At 39.0% G+C, this 18878-nt stretch overlaps 1 protein-coding gene across 2 annotated transcripts in view; it reads right to left on the bottom strand.

Moving 5' to 3' along the window:
• Window positions 1–836: 836 nt before the first annotated feature.
• LOC136864674 (lysosomal-associated transmembrane protein 4A) overlaps window positions 837–18878 on the bottom strand; it is a 100044-nt gene continuing 82002 nt past the window's right edge. For both annotated transcript variants that reach the window (XM_067141981.2, XM_067141982.2), the window contains exon 6: window positions 837–3103. In XM_067141981.2, the coding sequence (XP_066998082.2) occupies window positions 2783–3103 (321 nt within the window). In that variant the 3' untranslated portion in view covers window positions 837–2782. The remainder of the gene's footprint in view (window positions 3104–18878) is intronic.

Here is an 18878-nt window from a genome sequence, read left to right as displayed (position 1 = left end):
AAACTGTACATAAAAATATACTGGAAAATTTAAACTTTTGTTTTTTTAAACAATTTTCCAAACAACTGGTGGAATATTTACCACAATTTTTTTTAAATCAGTGCTTCTTGTTTGTATGTAAAATATAAAAATAATTTGTAAATTTCCCACAGATACTCAGATTTTGTCAACTGTCAATTATGATCTTAAATATGCTCAACAGCTGGGAACATGTAAACTTATTATACTTACTGCAACTTGTCAGGTAGCCGACAGCTTGGATAAGCTAGTGTTTGATACATCTACATGTTTTTGATCAAGTGGGTCGTGCAAAATACCATGCTTTAACAGTCATTTTAAAAGAAGTACCACAAGCCATCAAGGATACATCAAATGACTTATAAGGTATCCATTTTATGTCACAATAAGTCATGATGAAGTTAAATGAAGTCAAGATAATCATCAATAGGATATGAACAATCAATACAATTACTGTATAATGGTATTAAAAGGTTTACTCATGCAAAGGACACTCATGGAAAAGAACCTGCTATCACTCAAGGTATTACAGTATTTCACAAAAGTGGAGAGAAAAATCAAACATATGTACAAGAAATCTCATTTACTACAAAAGCTGCAGAAATTTCCATTTCAAAATATACTGAATTAATTTCCCTCCAATTCCGTTAATGACGGAAATACTCTTGGTGCCTTTCAGCTCTCACTTTTCTCCAATTATAATTTTCTTAAGACATTTCTTATGTAACATATGTCTTTACCAAATAAATCTCACAAAATAAATAACATGTCAAAATATTTCAAAGAGGAGAAATATACGGATAATTATACAATTATACTTCTCATTTTCAATGATTTATTCTCCTATTCATATCTTTCCATCCAGTATTCTATTTTGAAGTATTCAGTCCTGTGTACTTTATAAGGAGAAAAAGTACAAGATATCACAGAGGAGTGGTCAGTGAGTTTGCAACTACTGTTACTCCCATTTAAAAAATACTGCAACTCTAATTTCTGCACAATCTTTTTTCAATAAAAAAATAAAAAAGGATTTATAAGGAGAAGAAAACCATGCATGCACACTCCTCCTCCCCCCCCCCCAAGCCACAAAATCATTAGTCAAAGAATTAGCAGCATTGAGATGATAAAATAAGCAACAATTCAACAAACTTTGTATTATTTCTAAATACTGCCAGGGGCACATATCTGCAACCAATCTGAACTCCAAACCAACTATAATATTATTCTCAAATACATTTGATTATTTGTTTCATTTCATGATTCCAGTAAACACCTACAGAAATATTTTTAAACATAAGCCTATTTGTAAAACTAACTCAAAATACTGTTTTAAAATAACAAAGAACACACAGCAAAGACATGGGCATTTTTCTTCAGTATTATAGTCATATGAAGAAAAGTAATCTTACAATGTTTATATTACATATAAGTCAAGTCACGCAAGCAAACATGTTCTCATTTTAATAAAAAAAGCTATAAACATCAGAAAGAAAGTACCAGGAATGCCAAATGGTAGTACATAAAAACAGATGGCACTAGCAATGCCAAACGTTGCACTACTCAATTTATAATTCATAACAATTAAATGCCAGCAGACATATACTGGACATTGCTTTATATACTTCCGTTTTGTATCAAAATGTCACTTCGGCATACATAATGCACTTCAGCCCTGTAAGCAAAGTTTCCAAGATAGTCAGCTTTTTACAAGTAAACTATCAAAGCAACAACACTCGCACACATATGCATATTGGTGTAAAATATGTTCAGTACAGATAACTAACAGTAATATAAATGACACCAAACATGTAGTTTTACATACAAATGCAACAAATGTACTCTGACCTCTTCTTCTGTAATTACTAATCTCACTGAATTAACTAGAAGAGTAGAATAAGGTCATTATTACAACCAATAAGAAAGGGAGAAACATGACAGCAATTGGTCTTCCACATAACAAGGACAAAATGTAACACCTCTTGTCAGTGCAAGGAGATATAATGGAACATTTCACACTATTGTTGCCTATGTATAAATCTATTCTGCATACTTTGTTTCCTCTTTACTGATAGCAATCTCAAAACTTCAACATAAATTACAATGTTTTGATGAAGTATTATGCATACTTAATGAGTAGTAATGCAATATCCTTTAACAATCCCTAAACCATTCTGACTATGTAACGTAAGTTACTTAAGAATAATATCAGGATGTAATGGATTAGTATGTCCAACAAAAGCCTAAAAAATAACTTTGCTACTAAATAAACAACGAGATAGAAGATAAAGAGCATTTATCATTGACTGTACCTGACGCCACATACATAGATGTGTATTACAATGAAAGAAATACACAGAACACCCAACTTCAAATTATCTACAACTTACACTAAAAATATATGCATGTACTCATGTTGTAAGCTTGTCACAACTGAAATATGGTTCCCTCTTAGTTTCCTTCACTATCCTGTAATTCAGAATTCTACAATGAATACATAGTTGAATAAAATAGCAACCCATAGTAAGGAACTACTCAACTGCTAAAGGATCCCAACTACAAGCTTAAAAAAAAGTGAACCAAATGACATGACAACACCCCTGATCTCTGAAGGGCATTAGGAATTCAACATAAACCCTTTGTTAAAAATTAACAGTTATAATCTTAAATGTAGCCAAAAATACCTTGTTAACATTCTGCATTCTGATACCCATATTTTCATTCATTTTGTAAGTGGATGGCATTCCTAGTGAACACATCTCTATTTTTAGGCATTAGGGTGTGATTCAGAAGACTGGCATGGAACAGGAAGAGGAACAGGAGGTACGGCTGCAGGTACTGCTGGAGGATTTGGTGGTAGAGATTCTTGAGCAACTTCTGCAGCAGCAGTTGCACATGCATATGAAGGTGGAGGAGTAGGGAACTTCTTCACAGCAAAGCGAGGATCACACATTGCAGTCTCGTAATCAGGCAAATCTGGCAGAAGAGACTGGCTGTCAGGATCAATGTAATGAATAGTTCTCTGTGCAGCAGCAATACGGAGACTCAAGTACTTGTAGCAACTCCAAACCACACCAATGAAGTATGCCTGAAGAAGAGTAATACCAATTTTCTATATTTCAATCAGTTCCACTGAACAGAAAAATATTATTTCAGATTTAATATTTGGTTGAAACTGGTTTGTACATAAAGTAACTTAAGAGGCAACTAACTACACAGCCCAGAATTACACAGAAATCAGTTTTATTTTTGGGGACTTATTTTCATTCGATGATACCGCATTTCACCGCATAATCGTCGCCTCCATTTTCAATACAAAAAATCGGATTTTAAAATTTCTACACACAATCATCGCATATTCAAAATGTGTTCAAGACGCTTAGAAGGTAAATGAAACTTCAATGTAAATTGCATGTGAAAGAGCAATTTAAGTACTGAACGTGTATGGCATATGGGGAGTTTAACAACACAGTCACAATTGCTAAATACTTTGCCATTGACAATGCGGAGACTTCTTCAGATGACTGGGATCTCGCCATGTTGATCAGCTGTGATCACATGACGCCAGATCAATCTGCTGCTCCAGCTGACAAACGCACGAAAAGAATATCGTAGAAGTCCACTATACTGAGTACGGTGTATAACGAGAACCCCATTAGAACGACAAGTTTTGTCTGTCCCTTCAAAAGTCCTATACTAAACTGTGTATTATCCTTTGGTTACAGCGAGAGCCCTATCTCTGCTGCATCCGTTATTACAAGCGATAGAGCGAGCGCAAGAGTTCTTCCGTTACCGATATATATGCATCTCAGCAATTATGTTGTGCACGATCGATCACCTTCAGCATCATTTCCTCACTATGTCCACTAGCGAGCTCTCTCGTCGACATTCGAGGGCGACATCAGAGTCAATTAGTAATACCCGTCGACTAATGTTCCGTACAGAAAATTCGAAATAAAAGAGAACATGTTTTGTAATAAGTGCGTAAATAACGTGGCCGATAGCAGTTGTTAACTAGTTGAAAATTAAGGCTGAATAAACGATCCCTTAATTTTAATGCTAAATACTGGAATTAGTAAGAATGGGATACACCTCAAGATATGGCAGAGTGCATCAGTGATTTTAGAAGTTAGTTTATGTTTTCTCGCGTCTGATTAAATTAGGTATGGAAAGGCTATTATCATGTATTTTTATAGCGAGAAGGTTATCATTTCTCTACTAGCACTGGAAGTATGTTATCATCATACGTACAATACGGTTAAGTTAGGATAGGTGACGCTGTTTGAATAAGAAAACTGTAAAGTTTGCCACAAAATGCGACCAACCATGTTCAGTACGGTAAGTTTTCTCATCATATGCACTGCGAGCACTCTCGTCGACATTCAAAGGCGATGTTGGAGTCGATTAGTAATACCCCTCGATTGCTGTTCCCTATAAGAAAATTTTAAATTAAAGAGGATAACATGTTTTCGTAACAAATGCGTCAATAACATGGCCAATAGCAGTTGTTAATTCGTTAAAAATAAAGGCTGAAGTAAACGCTCTCTTAATTTTATATACTGAAATTAAATAAGAATGTGGTACCAGTACACCTCAAGATATGGCAGAGTGAAAAATGAAAATCCACAGCCTGTTTTCAGTCATTCGACCGGGTCGGGAATGCAATGAATGAAGCCCCAATCTAGCTGCGAAGACAGGAAATGTGCCGGCTCCCGAAGCCTGTCGTACTCATGTGGGGCAATGATTAATGAATGACAGATGAAATGAAATGATATTGGAGTGTGTTGCTGGAATGAAATAGACAGGGAAAACCGGAGTACCCGGAGAAAAACCTGTCCCGCCTCCGCTTTGTCCAGCACAAATCTCACATGGAGTGACCGGGATTTGAACCACAGAACCAAGCGTTGAGAGGCCGGCGTGCTGCCGCCTGAGCCACAGAGGCTCTATGGCAGAGTAAATCACTGATTTCAGAGGATAGTTTATTATTTTCCTGTCTCTAGTTAAATTTCAGAAAGGCTATTCCCAAGTACATTTTTAGCGAGGAGGTTATCATTTCTCTACTTGCGTCTGAAATGTTTTCATGATACATATACTGCACCCATAAGCGAATTTACGTAATTAATTTACAAATTAAAAGTTGAATATTTCGCATATGGGATACTACAGTAGGCTGTGAATCTAGCAGTCACAAAGGGACTTTCTGGCGCCAGTCTAACAGCCAGGAAAATCCACGAAACTCTTCTTAGAGCACGACCAACTTGTAAACCGCCCTGAGTACTCCATCCAATAAATTTTATGGTACCGCCTAGGAGTGACAACTTTCTACTTGGTTCCCACGAGAAAATCACGCATTGAGGCCTGACCTACTTAGCAAGGACAAAGAGACAACGACAATACCCACCAACCCTTGGGAGGAAATGGAAGCATCCACGCTACGAAGAGCGCGAAGGTCTCAGCCAATCACAAAATTCTAAATTTGAATGAACTGTCATAGCGGGAATCTACAGTCAGTATTTCGCTATCTGAAGCCCGGAGTAGTGGTGAAAAACAGTGTCCTGACTTCTTTATAATATTTGGAAATTTATCAGTGCGAAAGTGTGGTTAATTAGTGCCTACTTAATAGAATTTTAACTTCACACGGAATAGTAGTATTGTCCAGGAAAATGAACTGTCATGGCGGGAAGGAGCCATTCGCCGGAAGAAAATAACGCCGGTGACGCGCGCCGTCGTGTGGATTATCCTGTGATCGTTTCCCACGGCGCAATATAACAAGTAAGTCAGACCGAAATTAGGAAGTTTTTGTACATAAATTTTGAAACTTTAACCTACGGATGTACGATAAAGCGCTCCCGAGGGCTAGATCACTACGCCACATCCCTTCCACAGAACTATTTTCAAGGTGGGGGGAGAACTCATTACAAAACCCCAGCGACCAGGGTGTTGAATCCTCAGTGAATCTTGAGTGATAGAGTGACAGTGGCACAGTGTGACGGTGTGACTGTGTATTTCACTGTATTCTGTTCGTGGGTTAGTTGAATCTTCAGTGTGTTTGGAGTGTGTCAGCTAATTCAGTTAGTCAGCTTTACTTTTGGCTGGTAAGAAAGCGATTAGAGACACTTGTTGGCATTTGAGAGAGCCATGTATTTTACTTGGGAGAGTAAGATTTCAGAAATGAACACTTTAACAAACTTTTACTATTTATGCAGAGATAACAGGCAATAGCTACACTTTCAACACTGGGCTTAAATGAACTCACATCACGAGTCGAGAGGGACAAGTCCATGTTTTCAGCATAGCTACATAAAACCTCTCTAATCCACGGGTAGTTTTGGACATTTGTTGGAAAGCTATTTTATTCTTCATTTTGGAGGACGATCAGCATAAAATTTCTCCACAACATTGGAAACTGTACTTTAGCTTGCTTTCACCACTTATAATAAACTGTTTTGGCAAGCGAGATGTTTGCAGGGAGAAACTAGTAAAGGCAGACAGGGAGGAGAATGACTTTTCTTTAATGAAGGCTGCAGTGGTAGACTTTGAGCAAACTGTTATGGTCCGTAGGGGTGAATGATCGGTAAGCTGTATATAAACAAAAGCTGAGAGAGCGGTGTGCAGATCAGCAGGTGATTTTTTCAGGCAGGTAGCGGAGAGGAACTTCCAACTTCACGACGGGAGTCTGCAGTGCTATCGTCTAACCTTCACTGGAGTGCGAAGAAATGCGAGTTTTTTTTTTAATGTTAATGTAAGCGTGTGTAACGGCATGATAAAAATGTATCAAGTTTGCGTGTGTGAAAATTTGGAATACCACATCAGCTTCAAGATGGAATTCTAATTCACCATGACGGAGTCCGGAGGGTAATCCAACATGCCTCCATCACCCAGGTATGAGCATCAATAGAATAATGTAAATAAATATGTAGGACCGTGCCTAATCGATGATCAATGTAGCTTAGACTGTTAGGTAGGATTGTAAATAGTTCACATTTTAATAATCATAATATAACTACTATAATAATAATAATGATAATAATAATAATAATAATAATAATAATAATAATAATAATAATAATAATAATAATGTTGCATTTTCAGCTAGGGTTATTTCCGCACTTCCTTTATGTAGATGTGTTTGCGCATTTATTTTGGTTTATCCTGTAGTATGTCACTTTGACAATTTAGGAAGCTATGTTATTTGATCTCTATGAGTGTAATGCCGATTTGTAACAGTTATCATCATCCTGTTATTAGATCGTTGGTTTTGAGTCATATTTCTGTTGGAGTTTTGATCTTGTAGACGCCGCCTTGTTGTTTTTAATGTTTATTTTGCTATTTTGGCGCTTTCAGCTGGTTTTATGTTGTGGAATCATCCTTCAGATGACCGTTTCTGGTAGTACTTATCCTGTGTATTTTTGCGACGATTTAGGTAGACGCGAGTATTTATTTCTGTGTAGTTGCGGTTACACATCTTTCAATATCTGTGATTTGAGAGGCAATCTTTTCTTTCTTTTTGTTATATAGAAACAGTGAGTACCAGGAAGCCATTGATGACTCAGCTCTGATATTTTGTGATATGTGAAGCAGAGAATGATCTAGAGATCGAGCTAAATGAGTAATATCCCTGATGATCTACGTTGATAATGGAAAGGTGATATTTGGACCATGTCATGAACTGTCGTAAGAAATAGTGATGTGCACGACAGATATTTCGCCCGCCGGATACGAGCGAGGCCGTATTATGAAGTACTACGTCGAGATTAATGATGAGTAAAATAGAATTGGGGAATGAATAATTTAACCAAGAGTGTTAAATATGTTGCGGCATGGGTTATGATTGTAGGCAGAAGCCTGTATTTGTTTTAAATAATTCCAGGGAAAGTAGATGCTCGGCAAAATGTGCTAGCCGTTGTACATGTGAGCAGAGCGACGAGTCAATGTGTATTTGATAGTCATGTAAAGTCATGGATGACGTGAAATAATGGTAATTATTGTCCATAAAGGTTAAGTAGTATCATGGCCAGACATTTGTCGTCTGAGGTTAGAGATTGCCGTCAAATTCACAATATTTTTGCTACTCGCAGTGGGGTATATTTTCTGGAGACTCCGATTTTATTTTGCGCATTCCATCCTTATTAATTTCCAGTAGGCCGCGATGTTGGGATCTAGTGTTGTTTATTTGTTATTCTTTCTGAGCGTACCTTTATTACCGTTTATTTGTAGGATGTGATCGTATGTGAATTATTTATATTTGATTTGATGTAAATAGATAGGTGTAGATAGGCTAGTTTTGACTTCTGTATTTTTCTTATGTTGGAGCAGTGTTTCTCCGTTAACAGATTTAATTATGTAAATAAAATTTCATGTGTTAGGTTAACGGATCATCGATTAGGTCACAGTCAAAACCATAGTAGTGGTATGCTCATACTAGACGTTCAGTAATTACCAAACCTTTTTAAAATCCACTATATTTTATTTACGAAATGAAGCGATCTTTAATAAACCAATTGTATAAAAACTGCCGCAATGAATGAGGTAAATAAGATGGCATCTGCCTCCATCTAGTGGTGATACCACAAATAATGAGTTGATAATGGAATGCAGTTAGCGGCAAATTCAGTAAAATTTTAATGTACAAGGATCGCTGTCATTTGAAACGTAAACATGAGGCACTTGGCCTAATCATTTGGATTACTTTTAAGAAGTCCAGTCTATCACAGTCATGCAAGTGAAGTTTAAATAATTAGATGAGTGGTTGTAACACTCAGATTCATGTTTCAATAATTTATTTTGTTTAATCACGAGGTGTTTGAATAAGACAGTGGTTATGTGGTAAATGAAGTGTGATGTTCATGGCTGTTTTCTTTAAATTTTTTCCTTATTTGTTACACATGGTTAGCGCAATCCACGAGTATTTTAAGTTGGGTGTTTTCCCAAATGAGCCACATGTGTTAAAGATTTGATAACTCCTCTGCGTCAGTGGATTGATGACGTAACAAATTACTTCATTATGATTCAACTACTTTTAATTTATTTGAGAGATGTTTTCTACGTAATATAATTCTGTACTTAAAGTGAGGTGGTATTTCTGACCAGAGTTTTCGTATTTATTCACGTTATCGTCTTGGAGACAGTGTCAACATAGTCTGGAATATTTTAATTAATTTGATTGACCTTCAGTCAGTTTATTAGGCAGACTTTTGTTATTGTAAGGCAGATCCTCAATCTTTAATTTTCTTAGTCTCATTTATTTCACTTCGTTTACTTTTTTTACCAGTTTAGTTTACTTTCATTTTGGCACTTTGCACTTTATTCAATAAATCAGTCTTTTATTTAAATTTTAATTCAGTCTTTGGGTACCGTCATTTTATAGTTAGTTTACCCCTACTTTTCATTTCCTCACTCCTTGATCGACGGGTGGCCTATCTTCGGGGATAGCGGACGGTCCACGACTGAGGAAGAAGAGTCTACATGCAGCGGTGAGTATCATTTAAATGTCATTTATTACAGGAGCAGCCGGCGCACAGAAGAAGGAAGAGTTCACCGCAGTTTTTGCCTTGAAAAGGGCACAATACAGTTAGGTTAGCTGACGCCGTTGGAAGAAGAAAACAAATATCTGCCACAGAAGCTTCTGGAGTGATACTGTATTTCTCCAAATCCAAGACGATGTTTATTTCTCAGAATCTCATGTGAAAAATCAAGGGTCATCCTGAAATCGCGCCCTAACAGTAATGAACACCACTGGCAACTACCGCGGTAACCAAGCCGCTTCCTTTCACCCCCGTGCATGCGTACACACAACATTCACTGACAAACGATCACCTCTTTAATACATGTACATCGCCAGCTGTGGCAACCGGTTGTACAGTGCCTCTGCGTAACGTCACGGGATCTCAGGAAATAGTGAAAAAAGAACGACGTTCTATTAGCCTCTACAAAAACGGTTTTCAAATGTGCAGAATGGCATCAAAACATGGGAGCCTTCGAATTCTTAGAGTTATAATAATGCATCTACTGTAACTGACGCTTATTAAAATTAACTTTTAAAGACAGCAGGGATATTTTCGTGATGGGTAGTCGTATTGTAAAGATACGTGGAACGGGTATTACCGACAAATTTTCAATGGGTTCTCGTTGATATTATAATGCCAATTTTCAGTTCATGTTTATTAAACACTCTGACATGTAGAATAATTGTGTAGCCGCAAGAACATAAGGCATAGGCCTGACTAAAGCCAATATTCGGTACTTGCGTGAAGACAAAGATAGCTAAACAATGCGTACTATACAAAAAAAATGCATTCAGTGGCTCACAAGGATGCTTTAAAGAAGTCTAAGATGAAATTGTGAGGTATGTGCCTGAAAAACGCAAGGGCAGAATGACCAGTCCACGGCGCAGTAACCTCGCTCATTGACATTCAACGCCCACGATTAGGCCCATACATTGCTAGCCACTTTAGTTGGCTGAACATGGCAAGCGTGATGCGCGTGAAGCAGCCGGTTGTAGCTGACACTGAGTAAAAACCGTTTTATAGACAGCAAGAATATTTTCCTGATGGATCGTTGTATTGTAGAGATGCGTGGAATAGATATTGCCGGCAAATATTCAACGGGTTCTCTTCGATCATATGATGCCAATTTTAAGTTAACGGTTATTAAACCTGCAGAAATAAAGAATAATTATGCAGCCGCAAAAAAATACGGCATAACTAAAGTCAGTGTTCAGCGCTGACGTGAAGCCAGATATAGTCTAAAAATGTGTACTGTACAAGAAACGCGTTCATATTACTTTATAAAGTACTTTTTAAATTGATTTAAATTTTTGGAAGAAAAAAGTGGGGGTCGTATTGCATTCAGGGTCGCCCTGAATGAAATTAAACATACATTTTCACATAGTATCGGATTTCGATGATGATGATGATGAAGCAGCTTGTTGTTTAATGGGGCCTAACATCGAGGTCATCAGCCCCTAATGGTACAAAATAAAATAACAAAAAATTCAAAATCATCCACTGACCAAAATTAAAAGAATCGTCATGAAGAAGGAATGGATGGACATGAACCAAAAAACAAAAAACAAAAAAATGAGCAAACAAAAAAGGAGTGGACCCAACACAAAAAAAGATCATAGATAATTTATTACTGACCAAGGGACCACTCATGAAGCACAATCCTGAATCTAGGATGCTTGATGTCTAAAGGGGTCCAAAATCCAGGTCTAAGGCCCCTCAGATGGTAAATGTCACGAGTAAAGTAGAGCCATGGTATTTGTCATGTTGGGGTACTAATCAAAAGTAGCGAAGACTCACGGTGTTCCACACAAGATGGCACTACTCGCAAGTATTGTACTTCGTATAGGTAACGCAAACCTATGGTGTTTCTCACACAATGGCGCGACTCATAGCCAACGCAAACTGATGAGGTTCCTCACCTAGGTGTACTAACCACACTATCCCATGGTGTTCCCCACATAGTGGGTACTAATCACAGGCAACGCAGACCCACTGTGTCGCTCATATAGTGGTACAACTCGCAGGCAACGCCCAGACCCGCGGTGTAGCTCACATGGGTACGACGCACGGGTACTGGAAACCCCCAGGCCAAGCTCATGACTGCTACTAATCACAAACCTATTTTGTACCGAATATAGTGGTACAACTCGCAAGTACAGACAACCCATGGTACGAATCAAAAGTAGTTTCATGGTTCTAATTCAATCATCCCTTGGTCGCCCCTTTTAGTCTCCTCTCACGACAGGCAGGGGATACTGTGGGTGTATTATTTGTCTGCGTCCCCCACCCACACGGGGTAGAGAGAGAGAGAGAGAGAGAGAGAGAGAGAGAGAGAAGAAGAAAGAAGGTATCCGTCACTTCGAAAAATGAAGTAACGGATGAAGAAAGGCCAGGGCCACCAAGAGCGTGAAATGAAAGACTCCCTAGGCTTCGAATGCTCTAATACCATCGGGGTCGGAAAAGAACAAGAGTTGACCAAGGGAGGTCGGACAGGATAGACGAAGGGGAGGAGCCTGGCACAAGTAAGTGGAAGCAATGCCAAGACTCAGCTAAGGGCCTCGTGGTCGCCAATCCACACTCTCAAGTTGAGAGCCCCTTGGGCTCCTGTTAGTCGCCTCTTACGACAGGCAGGGGATACCGCGGGTGTATTCTACATGTGCGTCCCCCACCCGCAGGGGGTGTATCAGATTTCAAAAAATACCAAACAAGTAAGCTGTATTGTGGGTATAATCCACAAAAACCCAAGTTTTGAACAAGCTTATTGCCATTTCATACAACTTTAGTGTGTATAGGGGTATTCCCGACTTTTACGAAAAATCGGGTATAACAGCATTCTGCTATAGCGAGTAAATTTTCGCTGTTGTGAATTCTCGCTACAGCGAACTTCTACTGTAGTTCGCGTTTCTTAGCTTGTCTTTTGATTTCCACCAGTTACGCACCACCATTTCACTTAGGGAAAATTATTTCCTCAGCTCCGTTTCCATACTGATCATTGAAGACAATTACGTTTAGCTTGAAGACCGCAGAATAGTTTCTGTAATTACCCATGATCACAAATGCTTCATGCATTAATATATTGCTATGTAAACTACTGCCATTAACTGTTCAGTATTATTATATTATTATTATTATTATTATTATTATTATTATTATTATTATTATTATTATTATTATCATCATCATCATTATACAAAGGGCACTAGGAAAGTTTTGCAATGTGAGTGAACGCTTTAGACTTTTTTCAAAATAATTTCCACCACACTCAATACACTTCTCCATACGTCGAAACCCGTCACTGAACCAACTCTGCCACTTTTCTTTGGTTACATTTTCACACTCTTGATCCCATGCTGCCAGAAGCTCCTCGTCGGATGCAAAACGTCGCCCTTTCAGCTTCACCTTCACTTCTGGGAAGAGTGCGAAGTCACATGGGGCAAGATCAGGACTGTATGGAGGGTGATCAAGCACAAGTCAACCCTGATCTGGCAAGAAAATCCATTGTTACATTAGCACGATGTGCTGGAGAATTGTCGTGATGCAAGAGCCAAGTGTTGAGCTGTGACCTTGGACGGAGCTGCTTGAGAGCTTGAATGACCTGAGGCAGACAAGTCTCACTGTACCACTTCACAGTAACTGTCCTTTGTGTTTCTAACAAAACCAGAGTCAGGATGCCCCGTTTAGTGAAGAATACTGCAATCATTCTTTTCTTCACTGACCTTGAATTTCGCACAGTCACAGGAGTAACCTCATCTTCAAACAGCCACACCTTGTTCTGGATTTTGTTGGGACATCATAATAATAAAGCCAAGTTTCGTCACCTGTAACGATGCTACTGACGTTACGCGAAGTCCCACTTTCAAACTGTTTTAGCATTTTTCGGCACCATTTCACTCGATGTGCACTTTGTTCCTCTGAAAGTGAATGGGGCACCCAAAGGGAACAAACCTTTCTAACATGGAGATGGTCATGTTGAATGAACAGCTGGTGCAGGGATGTGGAGGGTCTCTTCTACCTGCCGATATGTCAACCGCCTCTCTTGCTGCCACATTTTCCTCAGTCACTGATTCAGACGGTCGCCCAGAACAAGGATTGTTTTCAACCCCAAAATTTCCCCTCTGGAACTCTTTGTACTAGTGGAAAATTGTTGTCCAATGTGGACAGTCTTTCCCCAGCACAGGAGTAATTTCCTCCAGGCACTGGTCAACAGTTATCCTCGAGCAAAATTTTAGCGGATAATTGCGCGATATTCACCTTTAGACTGCACTGACATCTTAACTTGCTTACAATCCCACTTCTTGGTAACAACTGGTGTGAAGGTCACACCTTGCTGTCTTGTAGACCGGTTTTCACCCCTTTTTTCATCCCTCACCATAACAGGGGTGTTCAGCCAATTGTTTTTGCATATTGCAAAACTTTCCTAGTGCCCTTTGTATTATTGTATTAAGAATACTTCTACAAACACACCAAAAAACAAAATAAAACTTAAATTAGCACACAGAGAGAGAGAGAGAGAGAGAGAGAGAGAGAGACACACACACAGTAATCATGTCACTCACAAACACACACTTGCATCTGTACATTCCAGATCAGTTGATCCTTCATGAGAGTCGTCTACCTAATAAACATGAAATGGGGAAAACCTACATTATACCCCCAGGACATGGAGGGCCCACTTGTGCTGAACTACAAGAGTTGCAAGCAGGGGTGTACCTACTCAAAAATTTCCCAATACTGGAATGTTCGGTTATGTACTATAGGAGACCACAAGAATGTGGCCCACGGCGGCTTATTACACGACAGTGTTAATAAAAAAAAGGACACATTCATTTCGATGTTACCAATGACAAGAACAAATACCGTACTTTCTCGTGTAATTAAAGCACTTTTCTGACGAAAACTATGGATGCGTAAATTATTCAAGGAATCCCGATATTAAAAAAATTATTTACAATTCATTTACATTTAAAAGATACATCAAATATAACATAAAAAGAATTGGTTCAACTCCTTTGTGGTTATCGTCATTTGACGCAAAATTCTGGCATGAGATTTTTGCTTAAAAGTCAAATGGGGTACATCAGGTAAGTTGGACATGTGTGTTTTAACTCTTTGCAGTCCATAACGCTCCAGAGCGCTTGAGTATTATCAACCGCCTGCCACGCTGAACGCTCCAAAGTGCTCGTCACACTCGCGTTCATTAGAAGTGTGTCGAGAGAAATATTGAAGGGTCATGTGAAACCCCATTATATTCCCTTGACTCAGCAAGCTGCGCTGACATTGTTGACAGCATTTCCTGTGTGAATTTCCCAAGCAGACCTACTACATAAAGACAGTCTTTCAGTTATAGATTATTCTTGTTCAACTTCACACCATGTCGTCTAATAGCAGAGTTGTGTCGAAAGGTATGAAAGAATACAAAACTGAAGATAAGTTAGAAGTTAGTGGAGATAGTGAGCTTTCTAGTTGTGGTTCAGAATTGTATTCTGACGAATGTAGTAGTGATAATGATTCCAAAAATCATGAACGTGAACAAATACTGTGTGAAGATCGAAGGACAGGACTACAAAGAAATGTTACTAGCGATATCTGGATGAACTGAAAATATAGGAAAACAATGCTGGTCCAAATCACTCTCTACCTTCCGGGAGTTCAGAAAAGATCTTTTTGAATTATTTGTGAAATCGGAATTTTATGAACCAGTAGCAGAAAAACAAATATTTACAAAGAAAAACTGACACTGTTGATACTACCTGGCAAGACACTAACGCTGATGAATTAAGGACATATGTAGGAGTTCTAATTTATATAGGATTGGTTGTTTTACCTGAAAGAGACTATTACTTCCTAGGAGACTTTTGCACGTGCCCCTTAGTGAGGTGGGCAATGACGCAAATGGTTTAGGAAACTTGGGCAATATTTACGTCTAAGTAACCATGTAAACAGGCCAACACCACAAGATGAACATTACGATATTCTGTGCAAAGCAAGACAAGCTCTGCAACTTACCGCGAAAAATTCGGAATTTTGTACTCACATGGCCGGGAACTGACAGTAGATGAAGCTACGATAGGTTTCAAGGGAAGATTTATCTTGAAACAGTACCTCCCAGGAAAACCCACCAAATGGCGTATCAATGCATGGGGTATTGACAGTGGAAATGGCTACGTTCTGAAATGTGAGATTTACAAGGGGAAGAAAGAAACACGGACCAGAATTTATTAGGAGAGCAGGTGGTTTTACACCTGACAGAGTCATACTGGGGAAAGGGGCATCACGTTTACTTTGATAACTTTTTCAGTTCTGCAAAACTGATGAAATTACTGCTAACCCGTAACACCTATAATTGTGCGACAATGAGGGTAAATAGAAAGGGTTGGCCTGATCAGTTTAGGAAACCTGCACAGCTGAAACTGAGGTGGGGAGAATGTAGGAAAATGCAAACTGAGGGTGTAACAGCAACAGCGTGGCAAGATAAACCTACGGTTCTTATGATGTCAACAAATTCAGATTCTGTGAATGATGGTACAGTGAAATGAAAAACCGGTGAATGCAATGAAGAAATAGAAATTGTATGATCTCGTGCTGTCATAAATTACACAAAACATATGGGTGGCATGGATATCAGTGATCAGAAAAGAGAATACTACGGGGTTGGGCGATCGTCGAAAAAAAAAAAAAAAGTAGGTGGAAATTTTTCATTTTGTGATCAATGTGTGCGTTGTCAATAGTTTCATTCTTTAAGAAATAAGTAACCGACCAACTCTCTCAGCTCATGGAAACAGACAGCTGAACTTCCAGCGCAACTTGGTACAACAGCTGATCGGGAACTTCACGTCCTGCAAACATACGGGCAGGAAAAGAAGTTTACCCATCGGCTGTCCATGCCCTAAATTATTTCATTCTCTTGTGAAGATACATGATCGTGCCAAAGTGTGTGCTTTGTGTTTACAAATGAAAAATAGGGCAGCTTCTGGGCGAGGCAAGAAACAACATTCAAATGTAAGCAGTGCAATCTACCAGTGTGCAGGACAGGGTGCTTTTTGGAATACCTTCAGGAGCAAAATGTGGATATTCAAAATTAGGGTGAGTACACATTTATATGCATTAATCAGTTAGGAACGTAATGCAAAATAAATTACATTTATATCTTTATTCAATTGACTTCTAGTTATTTTCGTTTAAAGGGTGGTATTTCTGCTGCTGTGCCTACTGGTATTTAAAGGACGGCCGGGCATCCGCCTTTAAGGGGGGAGACCCAGCTTAACAAAGGAAAAAAATAGGTTAATATTCATTCGATTATTAAATATGCTACAATTGTTGTTAACAATTGCTGCACATATCCCAGTATTGGCATGCTTCCTGGCAACCAGAAGCAACTTTAATAATGTCAGAATTTTAATAATTTTAATATTTTAAAATAAAATGTTCAAAATTTCCCACATTTTTAACAATATATCACGTTTCCCTTATACATTCCATGTTTATAAGAATTTTCGTACTTTTCCTTTTTTTAAAGTGTGTATCAAAACTCCAGCTACAAAATGAACCTCAATCATTAGCATAGACTGTGATTTGGATTTTTTGTGACGTTTTTATTCCGAGCACCAGAAAATATTAATAGTTTTTAAAATAAAAATGTTATATAAAATCTAATTTAAAATTCTATTGATCTGAACGAGGTAAAGATTGTAGTACAACACTATGGGAGGAAACTCTGAAAAATTCATAATTATCCGTGAATCAGTAAGAGGGTTGTGAAGGTTGTGGTTTAGTGTAAGAGAAGGCCTAATGGCCTTAACTACGCCAATAAAGACATTTATCTATATATCTATCTATCTGATAACTGATCTTGTGTAGTTGATGCAAGGTTCATGGAGCGTTACACCACCATCGATAGCATCCCATAAATGCTTGACTGGTTTCAGATCGGGGGATCTGGAGGGCCAATCCATGGTCGTAACTTCACTGGAGTGCTCCTCCAAACACCGCGTGCCACCACAGAGTGGTGACATGGCACATTGTCTTGTTGAAACATGGCATCTCCATCAGGGTACTCGAGGGACAGAAAGGGATGGAGATGGTCTGAAAGAATGACCATATAACGTGCACCTGTCAGCGCTCCCTGCAGTCGTACAATGGTACCCGATTGCGACCATGAGAATGCTGCACAGACTAGAACTGAGCCACCTCCCGCCTGGACACAACCTTTTAGACACGAAGGATTCATAGCTTCATGGGGCATACACCACACACTCACACGCCCATCAACTCGATACTACTGGATTCGGGATTCAACGGACCATACCAAACATCGCCACTGTTCCATGCGGCCCATGCACGTCGTTGAGCTCTGTGCCAAGGGAAGCGAGTTGGTCGTCGGCTCCTGCAGCCTATGCAGTGCAGTTACTTCCTTACAGTCCCGGCAGAAATGGGTTCCCGACACCCAACAATCAACTGGGCGGTGATTTGACTCACAGTAGCCCATCCAGCACCCAGTATGGTTCTGCGGAGGCAATGTGGGGTCAGTTCGTTAAACATTTGTAGTCTTCCCCCGTGGTGGTTTACGCAGATGGTAACATTATCTCTCCTATATTAAAGATCCACCCTCGACACTGTTGACCTCCGAAACCTGAATTCGCATGTAATCTCCACAATGACATGACCCATGTGCCGTGCGCCGATGATCATCTCACGTTCAAAGCCTGTTAACTCGCAGCGTGTTGCCATCTTCATGACACTGATGTGACAGGCTGCTCAGCTATGTCGCAGCTAGCCGCAACGCTCAGGGATCTTACACGGCACATTTTCTAATGAGACACACCTTCTCGTGACTTTTGGCCACTTGGTGCATGTATTAAATGATATTTCAGTCGGACCTGCAGCATGTTTACCTTAGATTGCAGTACAGAGCAAATGGCGCATGCTCACGTTGTTCCCGGATTTCTACTACCGAGTACGAATTCAGTAGCTGAATTGAACTTCCTTGAATTATTGTCATAAGGCGCATACAGTAAAACCTCGTTACTTCAAAGTCGTTGGGATGCGAAAGTCAGACTTCAAATTAAGTAATTTCGAATTAACCGCCAACTCGTAGTTCAGAAATGCCAAACCCTTGCTGCATCACAAAACATTCTTAAGACCCGTTACTGCATGCAATTAACTTTGATACACAATTTAAACCTTTCAAATGCCATAGAAAAAACTATTTCCAAAATGTATCCAACAATGTGAATTTACAGTATTCAAATAATACACTTGGATAATTCACTGACAAACATAACCTCACGCAACGTAAGAAAAAAAAACATGATTCAAAGACAAGGAGAAATCTATGCTGGCTTTCCAGTGCAAGTTCTT

This window comes from Anabrus simplex, chromosome 2 (genome assembly GCF_040414725.1).
Source record: "Anabrus simplex isolate iqAnaSimp1 chromosome 2, ASM4041472v1, whole genome shotgun sequence".
NCBI lineage: Eukaryota > Metazoa > Arthropoda > Insecta > Orthoptera > Tettigoniidae > Anabrus > Anabrus simplex.
The sequence above is the reverse complement of the archived record's forward strand: the minus strand, read 5'-3'. Positions and strand labels throughout refer to the sequence as shown.